Source organism: Malus sylvestris, chromosome 12 (assembly GCF_916048215.2).
Source record: "Malus sylvestris chromosome 12, drMalSylv7.2, whole genome shotgun sequence".
Taxonomy (NCBI): Eukaryota; Viridiplantae; Streptophyta; class Magnoliopsida; order Rosales; family Rosaceae; genus Malus; species Malus sylvestris.
This window is the reverse complement of record NC_062271.1, coordinates 30,250,840-30,278,021: the sequence shown is the minus strand read 5'-3', so window position 1 is coordinate 30,278,021 and position 27,182 is coordinate 30,250,840. Positions and strand designations below refer to the sequence as shown.

Genomic DNA, 27,182 nt, shown 5'->3' with positions numbered 1-27,182 from the left:
ACTCTAAACCAGAGCCCAAAATTGATGGGGCACCAAAAAATTTTTAACAAACAATATTATTTACACTAAGATGGAGGGAGTGAGTTTAGCCTCACAATGGGCTACTAATAATGTAATTCAAATTCGCATTTGGCGAGAATCGAACCTAAGACCTCTCACTTACAAGTGAAGAGAAATACCACTAGACCGTAGTACTAAGTGACTTTTCCAGTACATATTAAGTATATAAAACAGGATGATTCTTGGGTACTTACTAGTAAGTACTCACCTTTTGGTTTTGTCCAATGATATTTTAACACATATTTTATTGTTTTAAAAAATAATAGACATGTTATTTAATTTTTTGGACTTTGAAAAAAAAGAGCAAGTATATATTTTTGATTGGGCTAAATCAGAAAGTAAGTATACGAAGGACTCACTAATAAGTACTAAGTATTATCCTAAAAAAGGTTTGCTATAGTACGCCTATCCCCCTGCGTCTTCAACTCTTGGCCTTTACCTTCAGTCTTCTCTTCCGTCTTCCAAGCCCAAATCTTCTCTTCGTCTTCGTATTCTTTTCGACCAGAGTGACAAAGTAACAGACCTGCACCGTCTACCCAGTGCACCCACACTTAGTAATTTTTTTTTCACACTTCTACATTAATTATTATGAAATTTTATTAATTTTGCCCTCAAACAATAAATAATATTCATGAGGGTTTGGAGGGTTTTAAAAATCTAAACAAAGATGTAACCATTGTCTAAGAATAAATGATGCAATCACGAGCGTTTTTATATTCTTTTCACATTTTCACACTTTTACATTAAATATTATTTATTTTGAACTCCCATAGGGTTTTAAATATTCAAACGATGACGTACCCATTCCTAGAGAATGCGATCATGAGCGTTTGCATTTTTTTTTCACATCTTTCGCATTTGTAAATTAATTATTATGAAAATTTTAATGTGCTTTGGTATTTTTAAATTGCTTTGGTGCTTTTAATGTGCTTTGGAATTATTTAATCTCAACTAGGTGAGATTAAATATCATGGGTATTGTAGTAAGGTTTTTTAGTACTTTAGAATTATCAAACTAACTTTTTTTTCTTATCGGGTTGACATGGTTACCTGTTAGTAAACCTATTAAGAACATGTTATTAACAGTTCTTGACGTGTGATCCCAACGACCCAATTAGTTAACGTGTTGACCCGAAGCCGTTATTTTCATGTCGTTTCAGATCGGGTTAATAGATCGTGTAAGAAATTGACAGGTTTACCACGAGGTTGGGGGGTGGCCAATGGATCTCTGATGCCTAAGTCAATTTATCTGAAAAATAGAGTGTTTAGAGCTTAAATGTGTAGCCAAGCTTACCAGAAGTTGGTGGAGATGGAGTATTTATAGGAAATGGCTGGCCATAGTGGTAGAGTGATGAGTCGATATTATACTTTATATTTTACAATAATCTTAGTTATAATTAATTGGTTATTTTGATAGAACTTTGATACTTTGTTATATATATGTAGAACATTTAACTTCCTTTAGAGCAAAAAGTGATCAAACGGATGGATTTTAGAGTGATTTCAATTGGAGGATGTTCGTGACTCTTTCAAGATGATTGTGTCAAAGTTTCATATTTTTCTACCAATCCGTTTGACCATGGTGAAGAAAAGAAGGCCCGATGCACAACTTTCCCACATTGACATTTTTGGATGTTTTGAGTATTTTGGAGGTCAAGATGACATATTTTGAGGAAGATTCCTTCTGATGATTTGTTAGGGACATCTCAATCTTTAAAAAGAGATATTTTTGACCAAATCGGAGTTGATTTTGGTATGTTATAAGTATGATTTTCTGAAAAGTTCGAATTTCAGTTTAAATAGGAATGTATTTCCTAGTTATTTTATTCTATTATGTTTCCTAGTTTTTAGAAAACCTTTTCTAGCTATGATTTTATTTTATGGTAGTATAAATAAGACTTATTAGCCATTAGGGGGAGAGAACACATTACTTTAGAGAGCACACTACTTTGGAGCTTTTGACGATTCAAGTTTATTTTCAAGGTATTTTTATCCATGTTCTTAATAATATTTTGTTTTATGATTGTTCGTAACTAATTTCGTTTGTTAGGGCGAGGCCACAAGCCTTAGCAATAATATGTAGTTTCTTTTCAATTTGCTTATGATATTATGCATGCAAGTTTTGAATTATTAATCACCATGTTTGAAACTATATAATTGTCTTGATGATTGACCATCATTAGGGTATTTAGAAAAGTAATTTGACGCAATTTTGGCGGAGGGCTATACCTAAAATTGACTAAGGCTTCTTATGGTTAATATGTGTAACTTCTTAGGATAGACGACACATCTTAAGGGTTATATAGTTTTTCAAAAGGATTTCACAAAACTTAATGAGTCTTGCATGTTCACATTCGATCTGGACGTCACAGACGAGTTGCATGTTAGATATATGTTCTATGTTGAAGGTTCCAAGTAGGGCATACTTTAGGAAAACCTAACATTCAAAATATGCATGGGTAATTCATAAGTAATTGGAAGAACTACGTAGAATTGTTAAGGTGATGGTGGAACCCTAATGCTTAAATATATTTTCAAAACTATTTTCTTTTGTTTTCTTTACTTTGCCATTTTATTTAATTATTTTTAATTAAATTCGTTTTTAATATTTTAGGTCATAAAATCACCTTTTTCCATACTTAGTTTTCAAATAATTAATTAAGATTTAGGTTTAACATAAATTATTCATTCAATCCTTGTGGAAAACGACATTGTTTGAGCTGCTATACTACGATAACCTTGTACTCTTGCAAGTATTTTTAAGTGTTTTTATCCCTACTTTTGCAGGTGGTAAAAATCCCTATCATAGGGTTTATCCTATATGCATATGTGGCAACATCCGATCAGCTAAGGTGAGTCATCCATATGATAGATTAGGAAAGAATAATTCCAAAGATTTTAATTAGTACATAATATGTTGGGATTATCTTGGAAATATCTTGATTAGATATGATTGGAAATCCTTACTTGTTTAAGTTGATCTTCAATAGGAAAATATTAAAGATAGGATTTAGTAATTAATGCTACCTTTAATGCCTTTGACTTTTTTTTTTGGCTTAGGCAGGAGAGCTTGATGATGTCGTTGTCAGCCGCTCATGTCTTTAAGGAGGCTGACCTGCCAGTGAATTAAATGTGGGTCACACATTTAATTGGGCATTCTTGTCTTCTTCGGTAAAATGTCCACATGTCAGCTCCAAGGTTTTTCGGATTACTTTTGGCTCCACACTGAGTATAAGTAAGAGTTGATGCAGGGCCGATCTTGAGATTTTGGGGGCCCTGTGCGAGACTCCAAGGAAGGCCCTTAATAAGTATAGAATTTTGGTTGATATTTTTCTTTTACATTTTAATTTTTATGATTATTTATAGATTGAGTTAAAGTAAAAAATTTCGTACTGTGGTTAGATACCTATTTGCAATGTAAAAGAAAAAAATTTGGTGCTGTGTTTTTGGGTTCAAAACTCTTTATTTTTACATACCCAATAAAAAGCCCTTAGAGGGTCTAACATATTGTTGCTATGTTTTCTTTTACATTTAATTATGATCACATATAATTGAGATGATGTAAGGAAAAAAAAATCTTAGTGCGGCAGTTAGGTACCTATTTACATCTCCTATGTTTTTGGGTTTGAAACACCATGCTTTAAATTAAACAAAATTAAAACACAACTCATTCTTTTAAATACCAAAACAATTAAAATAAAACACAAAAGAAATTAAAATAAAACATTAAATAAACACCATTGCTTTTAAATACCCAAAAAATTAAAATAAAACACAAAAAAATAGGCACCGGGTAGAGTCGAACCAAGTTTCATGGTCATGGATTATGGATAAGAAGCGGAAGACAATTGGGCTATTGAGAAGACTTTGGCACACCATTGCAAATTTAAAAACTTATAATACATCTATAGGTAAAATAAAATCGTAATTAGGGGCCCTTCCGAATTGGGGGCCCTGTGCGGTGACACCACTTGCACACCCTCAGGGCCGGCTCTGAGTTGATGCAGCCCTTGTTGCCCCCCACCGTGAGTTTCTGCATTCGAAAATATCCTTTTTCATTATTTAGATGCCATCAAAATTAGAAGGGTTTGGGAGCTTAGTCGTAATGAACTCTTTAAAAACAAGATCAATGTCAGACTTCAACCCTAGCTTTTCGCTCTATCCTTCCCCTTCACTAAGTTTGTCTGTACAACTTCCCAAAGTAAAATTTTCCTATAAAAATAAAATAAAATAGAGACCATATGTGCTATCCAAGCTGATAACGAGCCCGAAATTGCTCGTCCTACTGCAAATTTCCACCCAAGCATTTGGGGTGATCGGTTCACACTGATAAACCATAAGTTGGTTGTTTGCCGTGACTCTTCCACTACAGATGCTGCTGCTAAGAGTTGGGAATATACTCTTGTATTATCTCCTATATTTCGGGATTTATATAGACTAGTTAGTTGTAATCAATTTGACTTGTAACTTTTTGATGTAATTCATTCCTATAAATACAAACACAACCTCTCTCAGATTTAACTGAGTTGAGCATCATTAGTTCTTTTGTCCTTTGTACTCTTATGCGTGCTTAACTCTCTTTCATGGTATCTCAAAGCTAACAAGTCTCACGACAAAACATCAAATTTTTTTTTTCAAATGGCCTCCTCCTCCGACTCCTTTTCTTCTGCCCTACCCACTTCTGTTGTTCCCAATGTCTCTAACTTTTTAACGATCAAGCTTGATCGTACAAACTACCCTCTTTGGCATGCCCAAATTCTCCCTCTGCTTCGTAGCAGAAACCTCGTTTCCTTTGTTGATGGCACCAACCCGTGTCCCTCAGCTTTTCTCAAGGACAATGACGGTAATCTCACTACTACTGTCAACCCAAGCTTCGAAGTCTGGATGTAACAGGATGCCATGATCCTATCTTGGATCAATAGTTCGGTTCACCCCTCCATTTTGGCCACTCTTATTGGCAAAACCAGCTCTTACTTTGCTTGGACTTCTCTCCATGAACGTTACGCTTCGCCGTCCACTGGCCGTCTCTTGCAACTTCAGAGTGAACTTATGAACACTCTCATCGTGGTGATTCATCGATTGCTAATTTCTTAGATTGTATCAACTATCTGGCTGACACACACTCTCTCTCTTGGGGTCTCCTGTTTCGGACTCAAATTTGGTGGCCATTGTTCTCAACAATGTTGGTCCTGCGTACGAAGGTACCGTCGCGTCTGCCCAAGATCTCCTATGCAGCTTTGGAGGCTCTTCTTCACGGTGTCGAATGTCGTCACAAGATGAACAATATGTTCAACATTGACGTTGCTCCCTCTGCTCTCGCTGCTGGACGCGGTGGTCGTGGTTTTCAGGCCGGAGCAAGTCACGGTGCCCAGGCTCCCAGTCGTGGTTTTCACGCAGGTGCTGGTCATGGTGGACGTGTCTCTTTTCAATGTGGTCGTGGCGTGTTTCAACAGCCAGGGCCTAGTGCTCCTAATGATGATGTGCTCGGTGCTGCTCCTCAACAAGGTCTTGCTTTTAATCCCAACGGTCGTGTTCAATGCCAAATATGTCATAAATCAGGTCACTCTGCTATCAACTGCTATAATCGTATGAATGTGGCATACGAAGGCCAAGTTCCCACTCCCAAGCTTCAAGCCTATGTCGTTGCTGCTTGTGCCCATAATCCTCTGCCCATGGCTGCTCCACCGGTTCAAAATTGGCTCTTTGATTCTGGAGCTAATGCTCATATTACGAATGATTTGACACAAGTGGCTGATCCCCGAGAGTACAATGGAAATCACCATGTGAATGGTGTCGTTTGAGGCACAGGTTTGCATATCTCTAAAGTTGGTCACTCACATATTCGCACTCCTTCCCATACCTTTAATCTTTCCAAGACCTTATATTGTCCCAATGCTTCTACGAATATTATTTCTATCAATCATTTTACTATGGATAACCACTGCTCCCTAACCTTATATCCCCATTCTTATCATGTTCAGGACTTAACAACAAGGAAGACCCTTTTGCAAGGCCAGAGTAAGAACGACTTCTAACCTTTTTCAAGTCTTTCATCAAACAATAATCATGGCGTCTTTGCATTTTATGGTGGTCGCGTCTCTGATGCAGTGTGGCACTCTAGATTAGGGCATACCTCTTCTTATATTTTAAAGTTTTTAGTTGTAAGAAATAAATTGCTAATTCATGGCCATGTGACTTCTGCTCTATGTCATTCTTGTCCTGACACGCCCCGACCCTGATATTCTTCGAATATCAGGATAGACACGTGTTGGCCGACACCCAAGGTGACGAAAGCCATTAATTGATTATAAGAGTAATGATTAGAAGAAAATATTCATGAATAACATCAGAATTTAAGAGTAATTAACAACATTCAAGGAAGTGTCTAGAATGAACAAGACACAGTCTAAAACCAGATTTACAAGGAAGAAAGAATATTACAAGATATCACACAAGTGGGAGATAGAGTGTTACTGGTAGGGGAATGCCTCGTACGTCTAGTCGTAGTCCTCGTTTCTATGACCTGAATAGGGGCGCAAAACAAAGGTGAGTGGACCAAGTTCATATGTACGATAATAATAAACAGTTATCAAGATACTAACCTCCACAGTTTATATAAATGAAAACTACTAGCATAATAAGTGATGGATTTAATAAAAATCCTAGCATGCCAAATGTCTCAAAAATCATATATAGAGGAATATCATCGCAGAAATCAAAACAATAAACGTATCATAAATCGTCTCGTAAACGCGATGCGCTGCTAGAAAGATCACTGAATAAATATAACTCCCGGCCCAATGCCTGCACCTCAGTCTCTATGCCCGTAGCCAGAGATAACTCCCTCCCGGCCCAATGCCTGTCTCCGTGTCCCTCAGCCTTTCGCTAGGGATTATTTCTCTCGGCCTACATGCCAACACCAGATCCTCACCCCAGGCGGCATAGTATCTACTAGGTACGCACAAATATTTACGTCTCTCTTAAATAACCACTTCATAGCATAGGTTACCAATCATCGTCTACACTATAAAGAGGGGTTCAAAAACATGTCCTAGCATCCTATCGTCATCTATCAGATAGTCTACCAGTTCATGGTTTTTATAGAAAATATGATATATATTAAAATATAGCTCAATATAGGCTAACAATTTATTCCTCACAAAAACACGAGACGAAAATCAATATATTTAATCAACAGGCTTCACATAAATCAAATTATAAATCCTTAGGCATGCTAATCATTTATGCAATTAAATTATCAAATCATGTAATTTTAGAAGGGGTCCACTCACAAATATTCCTTAGCAGAAGAGTCGCGTGAATAAGGATATAGAATTTCTCCACTAGCAATTTTACCTAAGAACAAGAATGTAATAATTAAATAAAAGGATTTTCTAAAAGATTGGGTTGAACTAATAAAATAAGGGAATTGGGTTTGGATGGGTTTAGATTTTTTAATGGGTTCTAGGAACCTAGGGCTTTTTGGGTTAAAAGGGTTTAGGGTTAGGAAAAGGGGTTTGGGCTTAAGCCCAAACATATATTTAAGAACACACACACACACATGCACGGCATGCATGTGCATGCCCCAACACACACACACAGGCACAAGGCCCTAAGGCCTCACTAACAGAAAACAGGGCTTTAAGCCCTTGATTTAAAACCGGCCCAAGGCCATTCAAAACTAGGGCCCGAGCCCTTTGGGTTTTAAAACTAAATAACTAAAAAGAAAAACTGAACGGGTTAGGGTACTGGGCTTAAGACAACACGGGCCTAAGCCCCGAGGGAAAAAGTGAGAGGCCAGATGGCTTGGTGCCGAGGAAGAAGAAGGCCGGAGCTGCTACAGCTCCGGTCACCTGAAAACTATAGCTTCAAGCTTCGATCTAGGTACGAACATGAAGAACAAAGAGAGAGGAAGATATTTATACCTTCCAAACACCGTAACTCGGTCGGAGGTGACCGGAAAAGCCTTCGGAGTGCACGGGTTCGCCGGAAAAATGGGTGTGCTCACCCCAAAATGTTTCCAAGGTCAAACCTACGTACAAAGAGGAGGTTCAAGCTTCTAAATCACAACCAAACATCAAGCTAGGTACGAGAGTGAGAGATTTGAGACTTACCCCTACCGAAAAAGGAAGAAACTTGTCGGAGCTTTGCTCCGTGCCGTTTACCTCGCAGGGCAGGGATCCCTCATTCGTAGAGAGTCTCTCCTGGTGGTGTTAGCGTCCTCGCGAGTCCAGGGGGAGAGAGAGATACGAGAGTTTGAGGGAGAGAGATACACAGGAGAGTGAGAGAGGGTTTCGGGAGAGTTGAGAAGGAAAGAGCTACGGGAAAGAGAGACAAAGAAGAAGAGAGTCACGGGGGTGGGGGGCAGAGAAAAGGAAAAAGAAAGAGGGTTGGGTGATTGACACGTGGCAAATAGGGGTGGTAATAACAACTTTCCAATTATTTTGGGGGTGGTTGTAACATGTCCTCTAGGCAAAAGTCAGAAACTCCCCTTCCCACTTTCAAGTTCAATTTCCAAATTTCCTTTAGATTTAATTCATTCGGATGTATGGACTTCCCCGTCTTACTCGATTGATGGATGTAAATATTATGTGATTTTTATTGATGATTATTCGCGCTACTTTTGGATATATCCTTTAAAACTTAAATCTGAAATGTTTAATACTTTTGTCACTTTTAAGAAACTCATTGAAAATATGTTTAGTAGACAAATCAAATCTTTGCAAATCGATGGTGGTGGCGAATATATGAATCATCCTTTTAAAAACTATTTATCCTTTCATGGCATTCATCATCGTTTTACATGTCCTCATCACTCTGAACAAAATGGACTTGCCAAACGTAAACATTGACATTTGGTTGAAACTGGCCTTACTCTTCTCGCTCATGCATCCATACATGTCACGTTTTGGGTAGAAGCCTTTCACATTACCAATTATTTGATTAATCGCTTGCCCACCAAAGTTTTATATAATGAATCTCCCTTTCAAAAATTATTCTCCACTCCTCCTCAATATGAATTTTTAAAGGTTTTTGGTTGTGCATGCTTCCCATATCTTCAACCATATAATCAAACCAAACTTCAATTTCAGTCTAAAAAGTGTATTTTTCTTGGATACTCTTTAAATCAGCAGGGTTATCGTTGTTTTGATCCATCCATGGGCAAAATTTTTATGTCTCGCCATGTTATGTTTGATGAAAAATGTTTTCCCTTAAGGATATGGTTGTTCCTCCGGTTCTGCATACTCCATCCCCTGACATGATCAACATTGACCACATCCTGCCACCTACAATCTCAAACCCCAATAACTCTCACCGTCTCAACCCTATTACCTTGCCAACTAATTCTATCCTGTCACATTCAAACCCACTTTCCAACACTTCCCACCGTGTCCACCCTCTCACCTTGCCACCTAATCCTACCCCACCTCTACTTTTATCTACTCTCACTCCATCTTTTGCCAACCCTACTATCCCTATCATACCAACCCCTCATCCTCTAGACTCTACTATTTCCTATACCTCAAACCCTTCACCATCCTTACCTCCACCTGCGAATATTGGGACCACAAGCACTATGCCACTGACACCTCATCTACCATCTCACTCCATGATTACACGGGCCAAAGATGGCATTCGTAAACCTAATCCCCGCTATGCATTAATTGCTGCCACTAATACTTTGGTTGAACCTTCCAATTTTACACAGGCTAACAAATCTCCACAGTGGCATTAAGCCATGGCTGAGGAGTTCACAGCTCTCCAACGCACTGGCACTGGCACTTGGACTTTTGTGTTGTTTCAACCACATCTTAATGTTCTTCCCAATAAATGGGTTTACAGAATCAAACGCAAATCCGATGGCTCCATATAACGCTTTAAAGCTCGTCTTGTTGTTAATGGCTTTCATCAGCAAGAAGGCATTGACTACGCCGAAACGTTTAGTCATGTGGTTACTCATGCCACCATCCGATTAATTCTTTCTGTTGCACTGCATTACAATTGGTCTATCCGACAGTTGGACGTTCAAAATGCCTTCTTACATGGTTCCCTCTCTGAAGATGTCTATATGCGACAACCTCAGGACTTTGTTGATCCTCAATTTCCAACTCATGTCTGCAAATTGCAACGTTCTCTTTACGGACTCAAACAAGCCCCAAGGGCGTGGTTTCAGTGCTTCTCCAATCATCTCGATGAACTCGGGTTCGTTGCTTCCCAAGCTGACTCATCCTTATTTACTTACTTTGATGGCACCACCATTATTTATCTCTTGATTTACATTGATGACATTTTGGTCACTGGAAATAGTAGTTCGCAGATTGCCCGACTCATTGCTCAGCTTGGTTTACTTTTTTTCTATGAAAGATCTTGGACCCTACATTATTTTCTGGGAATGGAGGTTACTCGTACCACATCTGGATTTCATTTGTCCCAGGCCAAATATATTAGGGACCTTCTTCAATGAACACATATGGCAGACTGCAAGCCCATCCAAACGCCATCTTTTCCTGGCCATCGTTTGTTTCTCCACGACAGAGATCCTCTTTCTGATGCCACTGAATACCATAGTGTCGCGGGTGCCCTTCAGTATTTGCTCTTTACTTGTCCCGACATTGCCTTCTCTGTCAACCAAGTTTGCCAGTTCATGCACTCTCCCACAACGGTACACTAGGCTATTGTCAAACGCATTTTGCGTTATCTTAAGGGCACTCATGATCATGGCTTGCTCTATCGTCCAAGTTCCCTATCCATCACAGCTTATGCGGATGCGGACTATGCCGGTGATCCTAATGATCGTCGTTCCACAGGCGGTTATTGTATTTTTCTCATATCTAATTTAATTTCATGGAGCTCTAAGAAACAACGTGGCGTTTCTCGCTCAAGCACTGAAGCTGAGTATCGTCAACTCCCTTATACCACTGCTGCTTTATCTTGGTTTCGTAATTTATTTCATGATCTTCATCTTTATCTTACACCCCCTCAGTTATGGTGTGATTGTTAACTCATTACACCGATCAGATTCAATACATAAACCACAACCAAGATCAAAACACAGAACACTAATCCTTATAAAAATAAAGCATACTGACCTGAAGAATTTCCATTGAATGCAGCCATGAGTGTTCACTGCTAATCTGAACGCAGCAACTATTCTTCTCTCTGTCAGGATATTATTGCTCTAACCAAGAATAGGACTTAGTTCTAACAAGAGCGCATACCTGTGAGAGAAGAGATTGCCATATATATATATATATATATATATGTACACACATATCCTTCTCACATTAGAATATGGATTCCCTATTAAAATCCTTGTGGAAAACTACTTAAGTCTTCCTAATTCAAATCAGTTTTTCTTTGCAATAGAATCCTCTACTGCCAAGAACTGAATTCCATCTTCTATAAGGTTTTCTTATTCTTATTGGACTCAAACAACTAATGCCCAATCATCTTATCTCATATTCATATTCTTACATTCTCCCACTTGAACATGAGACAAAGATCAAACATAGATGTCAAACCAATTATAAGAAGTGATCACATAACCTTATCCAAGACTTAACCATCATGACTACCGTCCCATTACATCTCAAAATATAGAAACCAAGAATCTCAGACCACAACCAAATCGCAGTATTAATTCAAGGCTCACATATATCCAATTTGCAAATATGACTCATGACTAATATAAACCGTTAAACATTATGCTCCCATTTTTCAAAAGATCACAATACACATTAATCTTCACAGAAAAGCAACATAGTAATTGACTATATATAAGATCATTAACCAAAAACTTTAAAACAGACAAATTGTTCTTCCAAAGTTACTAATGAAACTAAATTCTAACTTAGTCCAGTATCCGTACCTCAACACTTGAAAGCCAAAGCATCGAGTAGCAGACAAGGACACTTATTAAAACACAAACAAACTTAACAAACTAACTAAAGCAAGTTAAAACATAAATCATCCTCAGCTCAGCTTGTCAGAATTGCACATACAGTTCTTGAAACACATATACTTCTGCAATCCCAAGCCCTTAACACACACGTGATCACTCCCACTGATTAAAACCTTCTAGTACTCCCATTGAAGAAACATGTTTCTTGAATTCTCCAATTGGCAGTGCCTTAGTCAAAGGATCAGCAATCATCATAGTGGTGCTAATGTGCTGTACTTCAATAACTTTTTTCTTGACTTGTTCTCTGACCTTAAGAAACTTCACATCCATCAATCTAGATGCTGAAGTCCTTTTGTTATTCTTAGCAAAAAACACAACCGAGTTGTTATCACAGAACATCGTTACTGGTTTCTAAACTGAATTCACAATCTTTAAATCTGTCAAAAAATTCTTCAACCATGCTGCATGTTTCATGCCTTCAAAATAGGCTACAAACTCAGCTTCCATAGTTGATGTAGCTATAATAGTTTGCTTCGCACTTTTCCATGAAACTGCCCCTCCATTGAGTATGAAGATATAACCCCCTGTGGACTTTCTGTCATCCACATCTCCAGCTAAATCCGAGTCTGTATACCCCATGAGCTCCAAAGAATTGGTTCTGCCATATACTAACATGTGATTTTTGGTTCTCTGCAAGTATCGAAAAACCTTCTTGGCTGCCACCCAATGTGCTTCTCCAAGATTTGCTTGAAATCGTCCCAGCATACCAACTATGAAGGCAATATTAGGCCTTGTACAGATAGTTGCATACATAAGACTTCCAATCAATGAGGCATAAGGCTTAGCTTGCATTTTCTTGACCTCCAAATCAGATCTTGGACATTGAATCTTCGAAAACTTGTTACCTTTATTGACTGGAACCTGACCACAATTGCAACTTTCCATATGAAATTTCTCCAACACTCTGTCAATGTACCCCTTTTGAGATAAACCAAGGAGCCTCATTTTCCTATCTCGAACAATCTCTATTCCTAGTACATAATGTGCTTCTCCAAGATCTTTCATCTCAAAGTTATCACTTAGCATTCTCTTAGTGCTTTGAAGCAATTGGGGACATGAACTAGCTAGGAGAATGTCATCAACATAAAGCACTAAGAAAATGAACTTGGAACCTGAGAACTTAATGTATATACAATAATCCAGTTTGTTTTCTACAAAACCTTGTGCAGAGACAATTTGATCAAACTTTAGGTACCATTGCCTTGATGCTTGTTTCAAGCAGTATATTGACTTATTGAGCTTGCATACCAAATTCTCCTTCCCATTTTTAGCAAATCCAATAGGTTGTTTCATGTAGATAGCCTCTTGTAGGTCTCCGTTAAGAAAAGCGGTTTTTACATCCATTTGATGTAATTCAAGATCGAAGTAGGCAGCTAAAGACATTATAACTCGCATGGAATCTTTGGAGGAAACTGGAGAGAAACTATCATTGTAGTCGATTCCCTCCCTTTGAGTAAACCCCTTAGCAACCAACCTTGCTTTATATCTTTCAATTCTTCCATTAGCATCCCTTTTGGTTTTATATACCCACTTGCAGCCTATTGGCCTAATTTCAGAGTTTGATTCCACCAATGTCCAAACCTGGTTTTTGAACATTGAATCTAACTTATCATTCATTGCATTGTTCCAAAGAACTGCTTGAAGACTTTCAATTGCCTGAGTATATGTAAGAGGGTCATCAATGTCACCAATATCGAACTCAGTCTTTTGTAAGTACACATAGTCATTGCTTGCAGTGGTTTTTCGAGCTCTTGTGGATCTTCTTATTTCAACTGGAGGTGGAACACTAACTGGTGCACGTGCTTCTGCAAAAGAAATTGTTGCAGCTTGTGTTATGTAATCAACTCCTACAGAGTTGTCATCAGGAACTCCTAAATCTTCACTTATATCTTCAATGGTAATTGATGATTGATTGGAAAACAATGGGACCTGATTATAATCCATTGTCACATGGTCCCCACCATCTGAATTCATCTCTTCAAATATGAAATTTTCCCTTGACAAATGAGAGACATCTTCATCTTCTAGGAAAATTGCATTGTGTGTCTCTTGGATCCGAGTGTGACCTTGAAGGATATAGAACATGTATCCTTTTGATTTCTCAGGATAACCAATAAAGTAACATGATTGAGTCCTTGAATCCAGCTTTCTTTCATTAGGATTATACAACTTAGCTTCTCCTTTACAACCCCAAACATGGAAATAAGTAAAACTAGGAACTCTCCCATGCCATAACTCATAGGGTGTGGTAGATACTGCCTTGCTTGGAACTCGATTCAATATATGATTAGCTATTTTCAAAGCTTCTCCCCACAAGAATCCTGGCAATTTTGATCTGGACATCATGCTTCTAACCATACCAATAAGAGTCTTATTTCTTCTTTCAGAAACACCATTCTGTTGAGGCGTTCCAGGTGTGGTGTACTGCGCCACAATACCATTCTTCTCTAGATAGAGAGCAAATGGTCCCTTTTGCTGCCCGGATTCAATGTACCTGCCAAAGTATTCACCTCCCATATCCGATCTAACAACTTTTATGACCTTCCCTAACTGTTTTTCTACTTCTGTTTTATAATTGACAAAACAATTAAGGGCTTCTGATTTTTCTGTAATAAGGAAAGTATAACCGAGCCTAGAAAAGTCATCAATGAAGTTGATAAAATACTTATTGCCACAAATTATTTTGACTGGGAAAGGACCACAAATGTCAGTGTGTATGATCTCTAATAACCCTTGACTCCTCTTAGCATCCATTTTTCTAACATTAGTCATTTTGCCCTTTAAACAGTCAACACACTCATTTTCAGAAGTAAAATCTAATTTTGGAATTAATTCCTCCTTTGAAAGTTTCATTATTCTTTCTTTAGAGATGTGCCCTAGCCTCTTGTGCCAGAGAATATAAGAAGTGTCAGTTTCTAGCATCCTTTTGTAACCAACATTCAAAATTGAGTGATTATTTGACTCTACTGAACATTCTAAACTCCACAAATTGTCTAATAGAAAAGCAGTACCTAAAACAGAGTCTAGACAGTTCTTTTTAAAGATTTTCAAACACTCATCATCAGCAAGGAAGGCAAAACCGTCTTTAACAATTTTAGAGGCAGAAATTAAGTTTCTTCTCATCTTTGTCACAAAGAGCACATCTTTTAATTTTAAAACAAAACCAGAAGTTAACTTTAAATTTACAGTCCTAATTGAATGAACTGCAACTCTGGTCCCTTCCCCTACATAAACATTATAAAAAGTATTACCAATTTCCTTTTGATTTTGAAAACCATTTAAAGAGTTAGTTATATGTATTGAGCAACCAGTATCAAACCACCAAGAATCAACAGGTGCTTCACAAAGATTTGACTCAACACAGACAAGTACTTGTCCCTTTTCTTTACTCTTTACATACTCTTTGAAAATTTCACAGTTAACTTTTAAATGGCCCTTAGTTTTGCACCAAAAACATTTTAGTTTAGACACATCTTTAGGTTTAGACTTAAACTTGATAGATTTTCTCGGGGAGTCAAATACTTTAGCAGAATTATTGAACTTATTAGAATTCTTAAAGGGCTTAGAACTCTTACCGGAACCAGAAAAGCCTTTGTTGTTAAACAGCTTCTTCTCATTTGTAGTCTGCACAAAGTTGATATCCTCAGTTTCTTTGCCTCTTTCTTGTTTTTGACGAGCTTCTTCTTGCACACATTGTGCAATCAACTGGTCAACATCCCAGTTTTTGTCTTGAGTGTTGTAAGAGATCTTTAATTGGCTATATCTGCTGGGAAATGCCTAAAGAATCATGAATACCAGCTGCTTTTCACCAATATTTATATCCATTGCATTGAGTCTTTCTGCAGCATCGGTCATCTTCATTATATGATCCCTTATAGAGCCAGTACCCTCCATCTTGTAAGTAGTCAATAGAGACATATACTGACTCACTTCAGCTTTTTCATATTCTTGAAATTTCTTTTCTATGGCATTCAGATAGTCAGCAGCTAAATCATGTTTCTTAATTCCTCCTCGAATTGTATCAGTCATGCCACTCTTTAGAATGGACAGTGCCACCTTATTGGCTCTTGTCCATCTCTCATAATCAACATTTTCCGCTCTAGTGCTCTGATCATTGATGATAGGCTTGGGGTTGTCAACTGCTATATCGAACTCATTCAGAGTCAACAGCAAACTGATATCCCTTCTCCACTTCTTGTAATTACCCCCACCAGTGAGGATTGGGATGTTGGCCAAATTGAGAGCCTTCATTGATATTGCAGACACTGAAGAATCAAACGAAATCACAATACGAACTTTTAGGTTCCTGATTTCTATTCTCAGTCTATTGCACATCATGTTATCAAAATCAATTATCCATATACATAACCATAACAACAAAAGCTGATAAGTATATATAGAATAAAAGATTCCCTTCTGAATGCTTAGGACTGAAAATTATGTAACCTTAGACAATCATTCCATTAAAATAGAATTTGTCGCATACACAACCCAGTGCATTGGTTTTGTTCTGCATTTAAATCAGAAATTCTGAAGAAGACTAAAACCCTAAATGGCTTTCTTCCACAGATGATCCTATAATCAACAATAACAAGAAAAATCATCCTATGTTGTTCAAATCATGTAATACCAGTAGAATCGGAAAACAACTAAACTTGACTTTCAATTTTAATTTTAGTTTCAAAGAACTTACTCCGGAGAACAAGCATCAATATCCAACAGCGGAAGCATTTATCACAGATATTATAGAACTCGAGATCAGGTTTGAACCATCATGAAACACCCAAATTATTAAAATTGAAATCCAGAAAGGAAGGGGAAGAACGAAGAGTCGTGATTCAATAAAAACCCCAAACTAGATAGGTTTCGAATTCTAACTGAAGAAAATCAAACAATCATATTTTTTATTAAAACGCACCGTTTTTCCTACGCTCAGTTTTAGGTCTGAAGCCAATTTCGAAACCTGAACAATGATGTTTTTTTTTCTCTTCGAAGTCTGTTCAATTTTATTGATTGAATTTAAGAACATGAACCCAAGGCTCTGATACCACATGTTAACTCATTACATCGATCAGATTCAGTTACATAAACCACAACCAAGATCAAAACACAGAACACTAATCCTTATAAAAATAAAGCATACTGACTTGAAGAATTTCCATTGAATGCAGCCATGAGTGTTCACTGCTAATCTGAACGCAGCAACTCTTCTTCTCTCTGTCAGGATACTATTGCTCTAACCAAGAATATGACTTAGTTCTAACAAGAACGCATACCTGTGAGAGAAGAGATTGCCATATATATATATATATATATATATATATATATATATGTACACACATATCCTTATCACATTAGAATATGGATTCCCTATTAAAATCCTTATGGAAAACTACTTTAAGTCTTCCTAATTCAAATCAGTTTTTCTCTGCAATAGAATCCTCTACTGCCAAGAACTGAATTCCATCTTCTATAAGGTTTTCTTATTCTTATTGGACTCAAACAACTAATGCCCAATCATCTTATCTCATATTCATATTCTTACAGTGATAATATAAGTGCTCTTACCATTGCTTCGAACCTTGTATACCAAGCACGAATGCGACATGTTGAGGATGATTATCATTATATTCGTGAAAAGGTTACTCGGAAGGAAATTATTGTGGGATGTTGATAGGAGCATATTTATGCGACTTAGTATGTTTGTTTTCGTGCATTTATGTTCTTAGTTCTTAGTTATGTTGGTAGTTTAAGCCATTTTTGTGTGTTTGTAGGTTCTATGGGCCAAGGATGCAAGAAGATGCATTTTGGAGCATTTTTGGGCTAAGATTGGATGGTGCAAACATGGAGACATGAGGATGGACGTTTTGGGCTTTTGTGTGTGCAAGTGTGTGTGTGTAATTGCAAGGATAAACACATGCAAAGAAGCCCACATGCAAACTCAAGGCAAGAGAGGGAGAAAACACATGCAAAGAAGCCCACATGCAAAGTGAAGACAAAACTCATGGCAAAGGTGAAGGAATTTGGTGTGTTTTGTGGTTGAAATGATGAAGCAAGTGTGTGCAAATGCAAAGGGGATCTAAACATGGACAGCACATGTCATGTGCAAAGGAGAAACAAAGATGACAACACACACATGCAAAGAAGAAAACAGCAAGAAAGGCATGTGCAAAAGAGAAACATGGACAACCAACAAATTCGTCAAAACTGCCTGTGCAGATTAGCTGACTTTGGAAGTATGTTACGAACAGCTCCGAATGAATGAGAGAATGACCCTTATATGTTTGGAAAGCTACGGATGTCTATTTTCTGGAACAAGTTACAGATTGTTAATATCATTTTTCTAGAAGAAGTTATGGGCATTTTAACACTGAAAGGTTTAGAAACGGGCTAAGCAGATTTGGCTAATAAAAGGCACTTTTTTTGTGTTTTGCTTTGTCATCAACACTCAGCAGCAAATGGGGTTATGATTACACTCATTTGTCTTTGGAGCAAGTGGAAATGTACAGCTAGAAGAGAAGGCACAACACATGCAAAGGAAAGGAGAAACATGGGCTGAAAATGTGGGTGTTTGGTGCTTGAAATGATGAAGCATGTGTGTGTAAATGTAAAGGAAAATAGGGCAGAAAATGTGTGTGTTGTGGTTGAAATGATGAAGCATGTGTGTGTAAATGTAAAGAGGAAACATGCCAACACACACCCACATAAGCTCACATGCAAAGGAAATGGAGTGGTCCTATCTCAAGCCTATAAATACCACCTTCCATATTCATCAAAGTCATAACAGAAATTCTCTCCAAATTTAGCCAAAAACCACCCCTAGCCACACCACCCATCAATCCTAAACCTTTCCATACCATTCCCCATCCATTCTACACCATAAAAACCACCCAAAACCGTCCAAAACCTCTAGTGCCACAGCTTGCAAGTAAGGAAGGAGAAGGAACATCTTGTGCCGTGCCTAAGCCCAAGCCTTGGGAGTGTTGGAGCGTTTCTAGGTGTTTTCTATCTTTGATTTCAATGTCTAATTTTATGTATCTTTGTTTTGCAAGTATGAGGAACTAAACCCCCCTTTAGCTAGGGGGTGATTCGAAACTATGTTTATGCTTGCAATATGAATTGATTATCTTTGGTTGGAATTTCATAAGTTGTGGATTCAATTTGTTTAACCGTTTGATTGATAACTTATTTATGTATGTTTATTGAGAGTGCACGCTTAATCTTCATGCATAAATATGATGCTAGAATATAAGTGAGTTTCACCTAATCGTTATGAACTTATATTCACAAGTAGTGGAGGTTGCTTATAAACAATCGCGTTAAATGAATTCTTGGCACTAGTTTCATGCTTTTCATAGTAACGAATGCCTCGTCAACACTTATAGTTTTCATGATGCTTAATGATCTTTGATTGTATCTTTATTGTGCTTTTCACGTAAAGGACTTTTGGAGAATGTTGTGAATTGCGTTGCGCAAACCCATCCAATTCATTAACTTAAGGAGAACTTGACGGTTAATTTAAGCGGACCTAATTAACCTAGGGTGTTGAGTTTCATAATTTATCGAAAGACCAACTGAGAATCGATCTTGTATTGCAAGTGTGACATGTGTGGAGAAGAACCCCTTAAGCTATTTCATCATCCATATTTTTCATTGCATTCATATTTACATTTTTCTCTTAATTATAATCTGTCCATTTAATTTAATCTCGTCAAAAACAACTCAATTTCCCCCCCCCCATATTTTGTTAAAGTCTTAGTCGTTCAAATCTATCTTATTTTATGCTTTTAAGTATTTGGAGTCTTTTGAACTTGTTTTGAGTCTTTTGGTTTGTCTTAGTGTTTTAAAAGTTAGTTTTATTTATTTGAGTCAAGTGTTTAGCACCCCTAGTTAATCCCCGGTTAGAACGATCCCTACTTACATCATTACTACAATTGTCACAAATAGGGTTTAATTTGTGTGCTTATATATTTCGCATCAAATTTTGGCGCCGTTGCCGGGGATTAGCAAATTTGCTAATCCCTTGGTTCTTTTCTTTTTGTTTAGTTTGTTTTTGTTTTAGTTTCTGACTTAGTTTTGTTTTCTTTGTTTTGTGTTACTCTTGATATTTGATTTAGTTTTGTTTCTTTGATTTCAGATACTAGAGAAGTAAGACATGGATTTTGCTAACATTCAAGCTCAATTGGCGAATCTTACTTCTCAATTGTCATAGATTGCCGGAAGGACCATAATGCAAAGTGTCCCTACATTTGGCATGTCCTATGGGCACGGATATCAAACTCATCAACATCCTCAATTCAATGTGAACGAAGATGCTTGGGGTTATCAAGGCTATGATCAACCAAGCAACAACATGTTTTCCAACGCTTACAATTCGGCTTGGAGAGATCATTCAAATTATATGTGGGGGGAACCTCAACAATTCCAACAAGATGGATATTGGCAGCCATATGAGGAGTTCTATTCAAGACCTATGCAGCCACCACAGCATCCCCCACAACAATTCCAATCAAATCAAAGTATGCCCATGAATTATAATGAAATTCTTGAAGGACTAATTTCTGTGGCGCAGGGTTTACGAAAAGAAGAACAATTGCCGCCATCAGAAGAGTTCTATCAGTGGCCATATGAACCGTCACAACCACCACAACAATCAACCCAATTCAATTCAAGTACGTCCTTGGATAATGATACACTTAATAAGTTACTCACCTCTTTGAATCAGGGAGTAGAAAATCAAAACCAGGAGATGCAAGACCGAGTCAAAAGATTGGACGAATTGGATATGCAAGTTAGGCAGATTGTGGAATTCATGGCACAGATTCGAGATCAAAGTGAATTTTCCAACTCAAACATTGCAAATTCAAAGGCAGAAAGTGAAATCGATGAAGCCATCACCTTGGAAGGTGACATGAAGGATGAAGCTGTCCCAGAACCATCCAAACACAGCCCGAACATGGATGAATTGCTGCTGCAAGCAGAAGAGGAGGAGGACGACCTGGGCAGTTTAGAAGAATTCTTGCTGCAAGCTCCTCAAATCCCTATGTCATCCAACTCAGGTGAGGAAGTTCTAAATTCACTTCATTCTAACATTATTCCACCGAATGTCCTTTGTCCTTGCAGGTTTTTTATTCCAAATATCAAAGAGAGTGAAAAAGACATTGTGGAAGCTCTTCCAAAGGTGCAAAGTGATATCCCAATTCTTGGTGCACCAAAACAAGTTCCCGAGGGTATTGAAACGTTCAAAGAACCTTGCACACCAAGAAAAGGGATTCAAGAAAATGAAGTGGTTGAAGCATATCAAGAATACATCCAAGAGGCTGTGCATGAGACAATCAAGCCCAAAGCAGTTGAGTTTGATAACACGGGACAAGCCACAACCATCATAGTAAACCTGGCCAAGTTCAAAGTCCCGGAAATGTTCACAGATGTGGTGTTTGTCATTGAGTTTGTGTCGGAAAAAGAAAGTAAGCCATCTTCTCCAATTTTAATTTTAATTTATACTAACATGTTTCTGATTTTGATGATTCAGGCACCCACTCTTGAATTTAAACCATTGCCGAATCATTTCAAGTATCACCTCCCATTAAAAGATAAATTCCATGCTTTGGAGCCGAGGGGAGTTTAAAGGAAAGATTCGTCCGGCTAAGGACGTTAAATCAAGCGCTTCTTGGGAGGCAACCCAAGCATTCAACGAAGGGAGACTTTGGAATCGCTAACCAAATCAGATTTGCATTCTTACACCCTTATCTTTACTGCTTTCATTTTGTTTTGTTTAGTTAGTTGTGTTATTTGGTTGATTTCTGTGAGTTTGTGTTATTTAGTTTAAGTGTGGGGAAGGTTAAACAAAGTCTTTTTACATTGATTTACATATTTTACATATTAAAAAAAAAAAAAAAAAAAACATAAAAGTAAAAATATTTTACAATGATGTGTAAACTAATAGCATTCATTGGTCAGGTGGTGCTTCAGTAGTCGGCGGAGCTTCAGCAGTCGGCGGGGCCACGGAAGGAGGAGGTATCGGAGGTTGATCAGTTGGAGCTTCACTACGAGGTGCCGCCCCAGAAGACGAAGGCAGATGCGGTTGGAACAAACCCACAAACCTCCGGTGATCAAGTAAAATCTGACCATCAGTTTCCTGCAGCTGGTCAATTTTCCTCTTCATGTTTGTGGCATAACTGTGTGCAAGCTTGTGCAATTGTTTATTTTCATGCTTGAGTCCTCTAATCTCTTCTTTGAGACTCTGTATTTCAGCCACCAACGATTCAACGTGACGGGTTCGAGCAAATAGGCGTTGGGCCATGTTGGACACAGAACCCGCACACTGCACGCTAAGAGCCAGAGACTCCTTAACCGCCAATTCATCAGACCGTCTAGGAAGCAGTCTGTTATCTCTGGGGGTGACAAGGTTCCGGGCCACCACCGCAGCGGTCATGTCATTTTTCATCACCGAATCCCCAACGGTGAGAGGACCTGTAGGGGATATGAAAGATGGGCGCCATATGTTGTCTGGTGAAGGCGGAGCTGCCTCTTCACCAATGTTCAAGTCAAAACGACGATCGGAAGGGCCAGACATTTTCTGAAGGTGTTGAGAAAGAAGAGATTGGACAGATTAAGATTTTGGAAATTGCAAGAAGGGAGTGTTTACATGAGGGAGCTCAAGTGTGTTGTGGAACACAATTAGCGCCTCTATAAAAAGAAGAAATCGGAGATGCGCTCCTCAGAGAAGCGTCCTCTCGCAAATCGAAGAGTCGGGGCTCCTTTCTCAAACGCCTGATTCTTTTCTCAAAAGAGGAGTTTCCTTTCTCAAAAGCCGGATTCTTTTCTCAAAAGAGGCGTTTCATTTCTCAAAAAATGGGCTTGCTCAGAAACCACGAGCCGAACCCCGGATTTCAAAAGATCAATTTGTCCAGACGTGTCGTCACTCGTCACATGCAACTGGCAGCTTTGCGGAAATTACGGGCAACTTTGTCAGAAAGCGCGTAATTTGTACTATTCATCCATCCACCGGCTGCCGACAATGAGTGAGAGAATAGTTCCGGTTGTGAAGCAAAGTCCTATAAGTATTTACCTTCGCCTTCCACAGCAAAGGCACACCCTCTCAGCACTTCTTCATCTCCGAGAATGCATTCCCAAAGAACCCTCTCGAGTCACTCTGTATTCCTCATTCCCTGGGATACCCATGCAAACAACCCATCCAGAGCAAAAGTATTTCATATCATAAAGGTTGAAAGCAAGAGTATCTCATATCATGCATTCTCCATGTCCTTTTCCTTGTCTTTGTTCTAACCTGCAGAACATGGAGAAATTGCTCTCGAGTACTCGTCTTCCACTGCTGATGTACTTCCAAAGAAGCTGCCACATCTACCTGAAGAACAGATAAGGCAAGCGAAAATGATACCAGCAGCATGTGGAGACAACGTACAGAAGAAACAAGCAGAGAAGAATGCAGCTTGCACAATCATCCCAGCAGAAGGAGTCTGAGATGAAGAACTAGAGAAGCTGCCACATCTGCTTGGAGAACAAATAAGGAACTGCAACATCACCAAAGAGTAAAGCTTCGCCGTACAATATCATCAAATCATCACTTGCAAGTAAAAAGCTAAGTGTCACCCCGTTCAAGAGGAAAGTTGTGGAAAGTCAACAAGCACGACCAATGATCACTTATTATTTCTTTTCATTGTCTTTTATCGTGATTTTCAATTTTTCGTTTGCAATTTCTTAATTTACATTTTGCGTTACTTAACTGAATTATTTCTTTTTCTTTGCAGGAACTTTTGGTTATTTCCACCCTTGAAGTTGATTGCAGAATTTTAGCTTGGGGGGTCATCGCTTGGTTTTACTGCAAACTAAGGAAGTTTTCAGTCCAATTGCTTTATTTTGTTTCTTATTATTTATTTATTTTATTTTTATTTGCATTATAGTGTTTTCTGACATTGGGGTATAGATTTCATGGGTCCTTTCCCTCCATCTTTTGTTTTCACTTTTATCTTGCTAGCTGTTGATTATGTTTCCAAATGGGTGGAAGCCAAAGCCACCCAACCCTCCTCTCTGTTGCTTTTACTTTGCCATGTTTATCATGTTTCCTCGTTGTTTGTTTGTTTGCTTTTGTGTGAGTTTATGTTTGAAACATTGAGGACAATGTTAGATTTAAGTGTGGGGGGGTAAACAAGTTGCTGTTGCATGATTTTCGTGGGATTTTATTCACCTATCACTTACAATGTTGTTTCTTGCTGTTTTAAGTGTTTTTAGTGTGTTTTTAAGCATGTTAGTATGTTTTGACATAAAAATCCGAAAATTTGACAAAAGTTTGAAAAAAAAATTGTTTTGAAAAAGCCAAAAAGAGTTGTTTTTGTGTGTTTGTTTGTGTCTTAGGGTACCTTTCAACACAAATAATGAGGATTTGGTTTTTAATTGCATGACTGTTAAAGAAAGTTATAAACATGGATGGAAGTTTGATATGCTCTTGATTTATGCTTGGTTATAGTTATAGTTTACGAATTCACATGTAATCACAAAGAAAAAAAATCAGTTTTTGTAACATGCTTGAAGGAAGGAACTCAAACTAACACTACAACCTTGAGAGACTTGAGCCTAATACGTTCTTTGGAGAGTTATTAATCTGTGCATTTTTGTTTTCTAAAGTCGTTGCATGATCTCATCATTCTTTGCTTGGTTGCTACTCAGAAGGCGTTTCATCATTTAGTTCCAAATACTAGAACTTATGCCCGTTCCATTCAAAGCATGACATTGATTTGCATAACACATATTCAAGATGAAGTTGTGTAGTGAACTAGAGCCAAAAAGCTTATCCAGTGCATATTTGTTTAAGTTTAACCCCGTTGAGCCTTGTTTAGCCTGTTTTCTTTGTTAAACCACATTTCCCTTACCTAGCCTAGATTAGGACTATCCATACCCTTGTTTTTAAAGCATAATGAAGCATGACTTAAAATGAATTCCTTTTGATTGTCCTTATGCAGAAAACAAGTGTGGGGGAATGAGATTTTTGTGTTTTGTGTGCCAAAAGAAAGTAATAAGGCACGGGTTAAAAAAAAAAAAAAAAGAGAGTTTGAAATAAGTGAGGAAAGGCTCACAAGTGTTGTTTGTTGTAGAAAGGGTCCAAAAAGTTGAAATCGGCCCTAAAAAGTTGAATGAATAACCCCATTGTGTTTAAAGTTAGTTGCTGCATTCAAAGGGAATTCTAAGCATCAATTTCATTACTTTGCTTATTATGCTTTAAAAACGTTTGTTTCCTTACCTTTCATTGTTAGCCAATCACCCCTAACCCCGTTACAACCCTTAACTTCAATCTTGAGTGTTATGCGTTTCAATATGTAGAGTTTGGGATTGATACGAGCATATGGTGTCCCTGGTTCTCGCATCTAAGTAGTAGCATTCCAGTCATGAGATCATATCTATACATGCTTAATAAATCCAGAAATTGCTTTCTTTGCTATAAACATATGTGAGTGTTCGTTTTCATGTTTACATAAATCTTCTCACATACACCTAGTGTAGGGTGTGTAGTCAGAAAATCGGAGTGAAAATAAGAGTGTATCTTGTAAGGAATTGAGCAGATTCTCTAAGGCATGTTACTACATTCAAAACATAGTTTTAATTGGTTATATGTGAACTAGTATGTGGTGACTATGATTAAGTATGTGCTCAAGGGTAGAGAAGGCCAAAATATTTGGTTATGATGATCTTTTGCATGTCATGTTGCATTGAAAATCCCTAAGGTAAATATTGGAAGGTTTAGGTTTTGTTTTGTTCTTATGTTTTGTTTCTTTGTTTTGCTCGAGGACTAGCAAAAGCTAAGTGTGGGGGAATTTGATAGGAGCATATTTATGCGACTTAGTATGTTTGTTTTCGTGCATTTATGTTCTTAGTTCTTAGTTATGTTGGTAGTTTAAGCCATTTTTGTGTGTTTGTAGGTTCTATGGGCCAAGGATGCAAGAAGATGCATTTTGGAGCATTTTGGAGCATTTTTGGGCTAAGATTGGATGGTGCAAACATGGAGACATGAGGATGGACGTTTTGGGCTTTTGTGTGTGCAAGTGTGTGTGTGTAATTGCAAGGATAAACACATGCAAAGAAGCCCACATGCAAACTCAAGGCAAGAGAGGGAGAAAACACATGCAAAGAAGCCCACATGCAAAGTGAAGACAAAACTCATGGCAAAGGTGAAGGAATTTGGTGTGTTTTGTGGTTGAAATGATGAAGCAAGTGTGTGCAAATGCAAAGGGGATCTAAACATGGACAGCACATGTCATGTGCAAAGGAGAAACAAAGATGACAACACACACATGCAAAGAAGAAAACAGCAAGAAAGGCATGTGCAAAAGAGAAACATGGACAACCAACAAATTCGTCAAAACTGCCTGTGCAGATTAGCTGACTTTGGAAGCATGTTACGAACAGCTCCGAATGAATGAGAGAATGACCCTTATATGTTTGGAAAGCTATGGATGTCTATTTTCTGGAGCAAGTTACAGATTGTTAATATCATTTTTCTAGAAGAAGTTATGGGCATTTTAACACTGAAAGGTTTAGAAACGGGCTAAGCAGATTTGGCTAATAAAAGGCACTTGTTTTGTGTTTTGCTTTGTCATCAACACTCAGCAGCAAATGGGGTTATGATTACACTCATTTGTCTTTGGAGCAAGTGGAAATGTACAGCTAGAAGAGAAGGCACAACACATGCAAAGGAAAGGAGAAACATGGGCTGAAAATGTGGGTGTTTGGTGCTTGAAATGATGAAGCATGTGTGTGTAAATGTAAAGGAAAATAGGGCAGAAAATGTGTGTGTTGTGGTTGAAATGATGAAGCATGTGTGTGTAAATGTAAAGAGGAAACATGCCAACACACACCCACATAAGCTCACATGCAAAGGAAATGGAGTTGTCCTATCTCAAGCCTATAAATACCACCTTCCATATTCATCAAAGTCATAACAGAAATTCTCTCCAAATTTAGCCAAAAACCACCCCTAGCCACACCACCCATCAATCCTAAACCTTTCCATACCATTCCCCATCCATTCTACACCATAAAAACCACCCAAAACCGTCCAAAACCTCTAGTGCCACAACTTGCAAGTAAGGAAGGAGAAGGAACATCTTGTGCCGTGCCTAAGCCCAAGCCTTGGGAGTGTTGGAGCG

At 38.0% G+C, this 27,182-nt stretch overlaps 2 protein-coding genes across 2 annotated transcripts in view; both read left to right on the top strand.

Moving 5' to 3' along the window:
* LOC126592855 ((-)-alpha-pinene synthase-like) overlaps window positions 1-27,182 on the top strand; it is a 53,344-nt gene that overhangs the window by 16,075 nt on the left and 10,087 nt on the right. The window lies entirely within an intron of this gene.
* Window positions 20,707-25,167, top strand: LOC126592872 (uncharacterized). Its single transcript, XM_050258665.1, has 2 exons — window positions 20,707-21,080; window positions 23,793-25,167. Exons 1-2 carry the CDS (start codon window positions 20,771-20,773, stop codon window positions 23,816-23,818), a joined length of 336 nt encoding a protein of 111 aa, XP_050114622.1. The 5' UTR covers window positions 20,707-20,770; the 3' UTR covers window positions 23,819-25,167.

Excerpts from the sequence above, each read along its gene's own strand:
- LOC126592872 (XM_050258665.1), top strand. The coding sequence starts at position 20,771 with ATGCAAGACCGAGTCAAAAGATTGGACGAATTGGATATGCAAGTTAGG. Across the intron at positions 21,081-23,792 it reads CCCTATGTCATCCAACTCAG|GAACTTTTGGTTATTTCCAC; the intron begins GTGAGGAAGTTC and ends TTTTCTTTGCAG.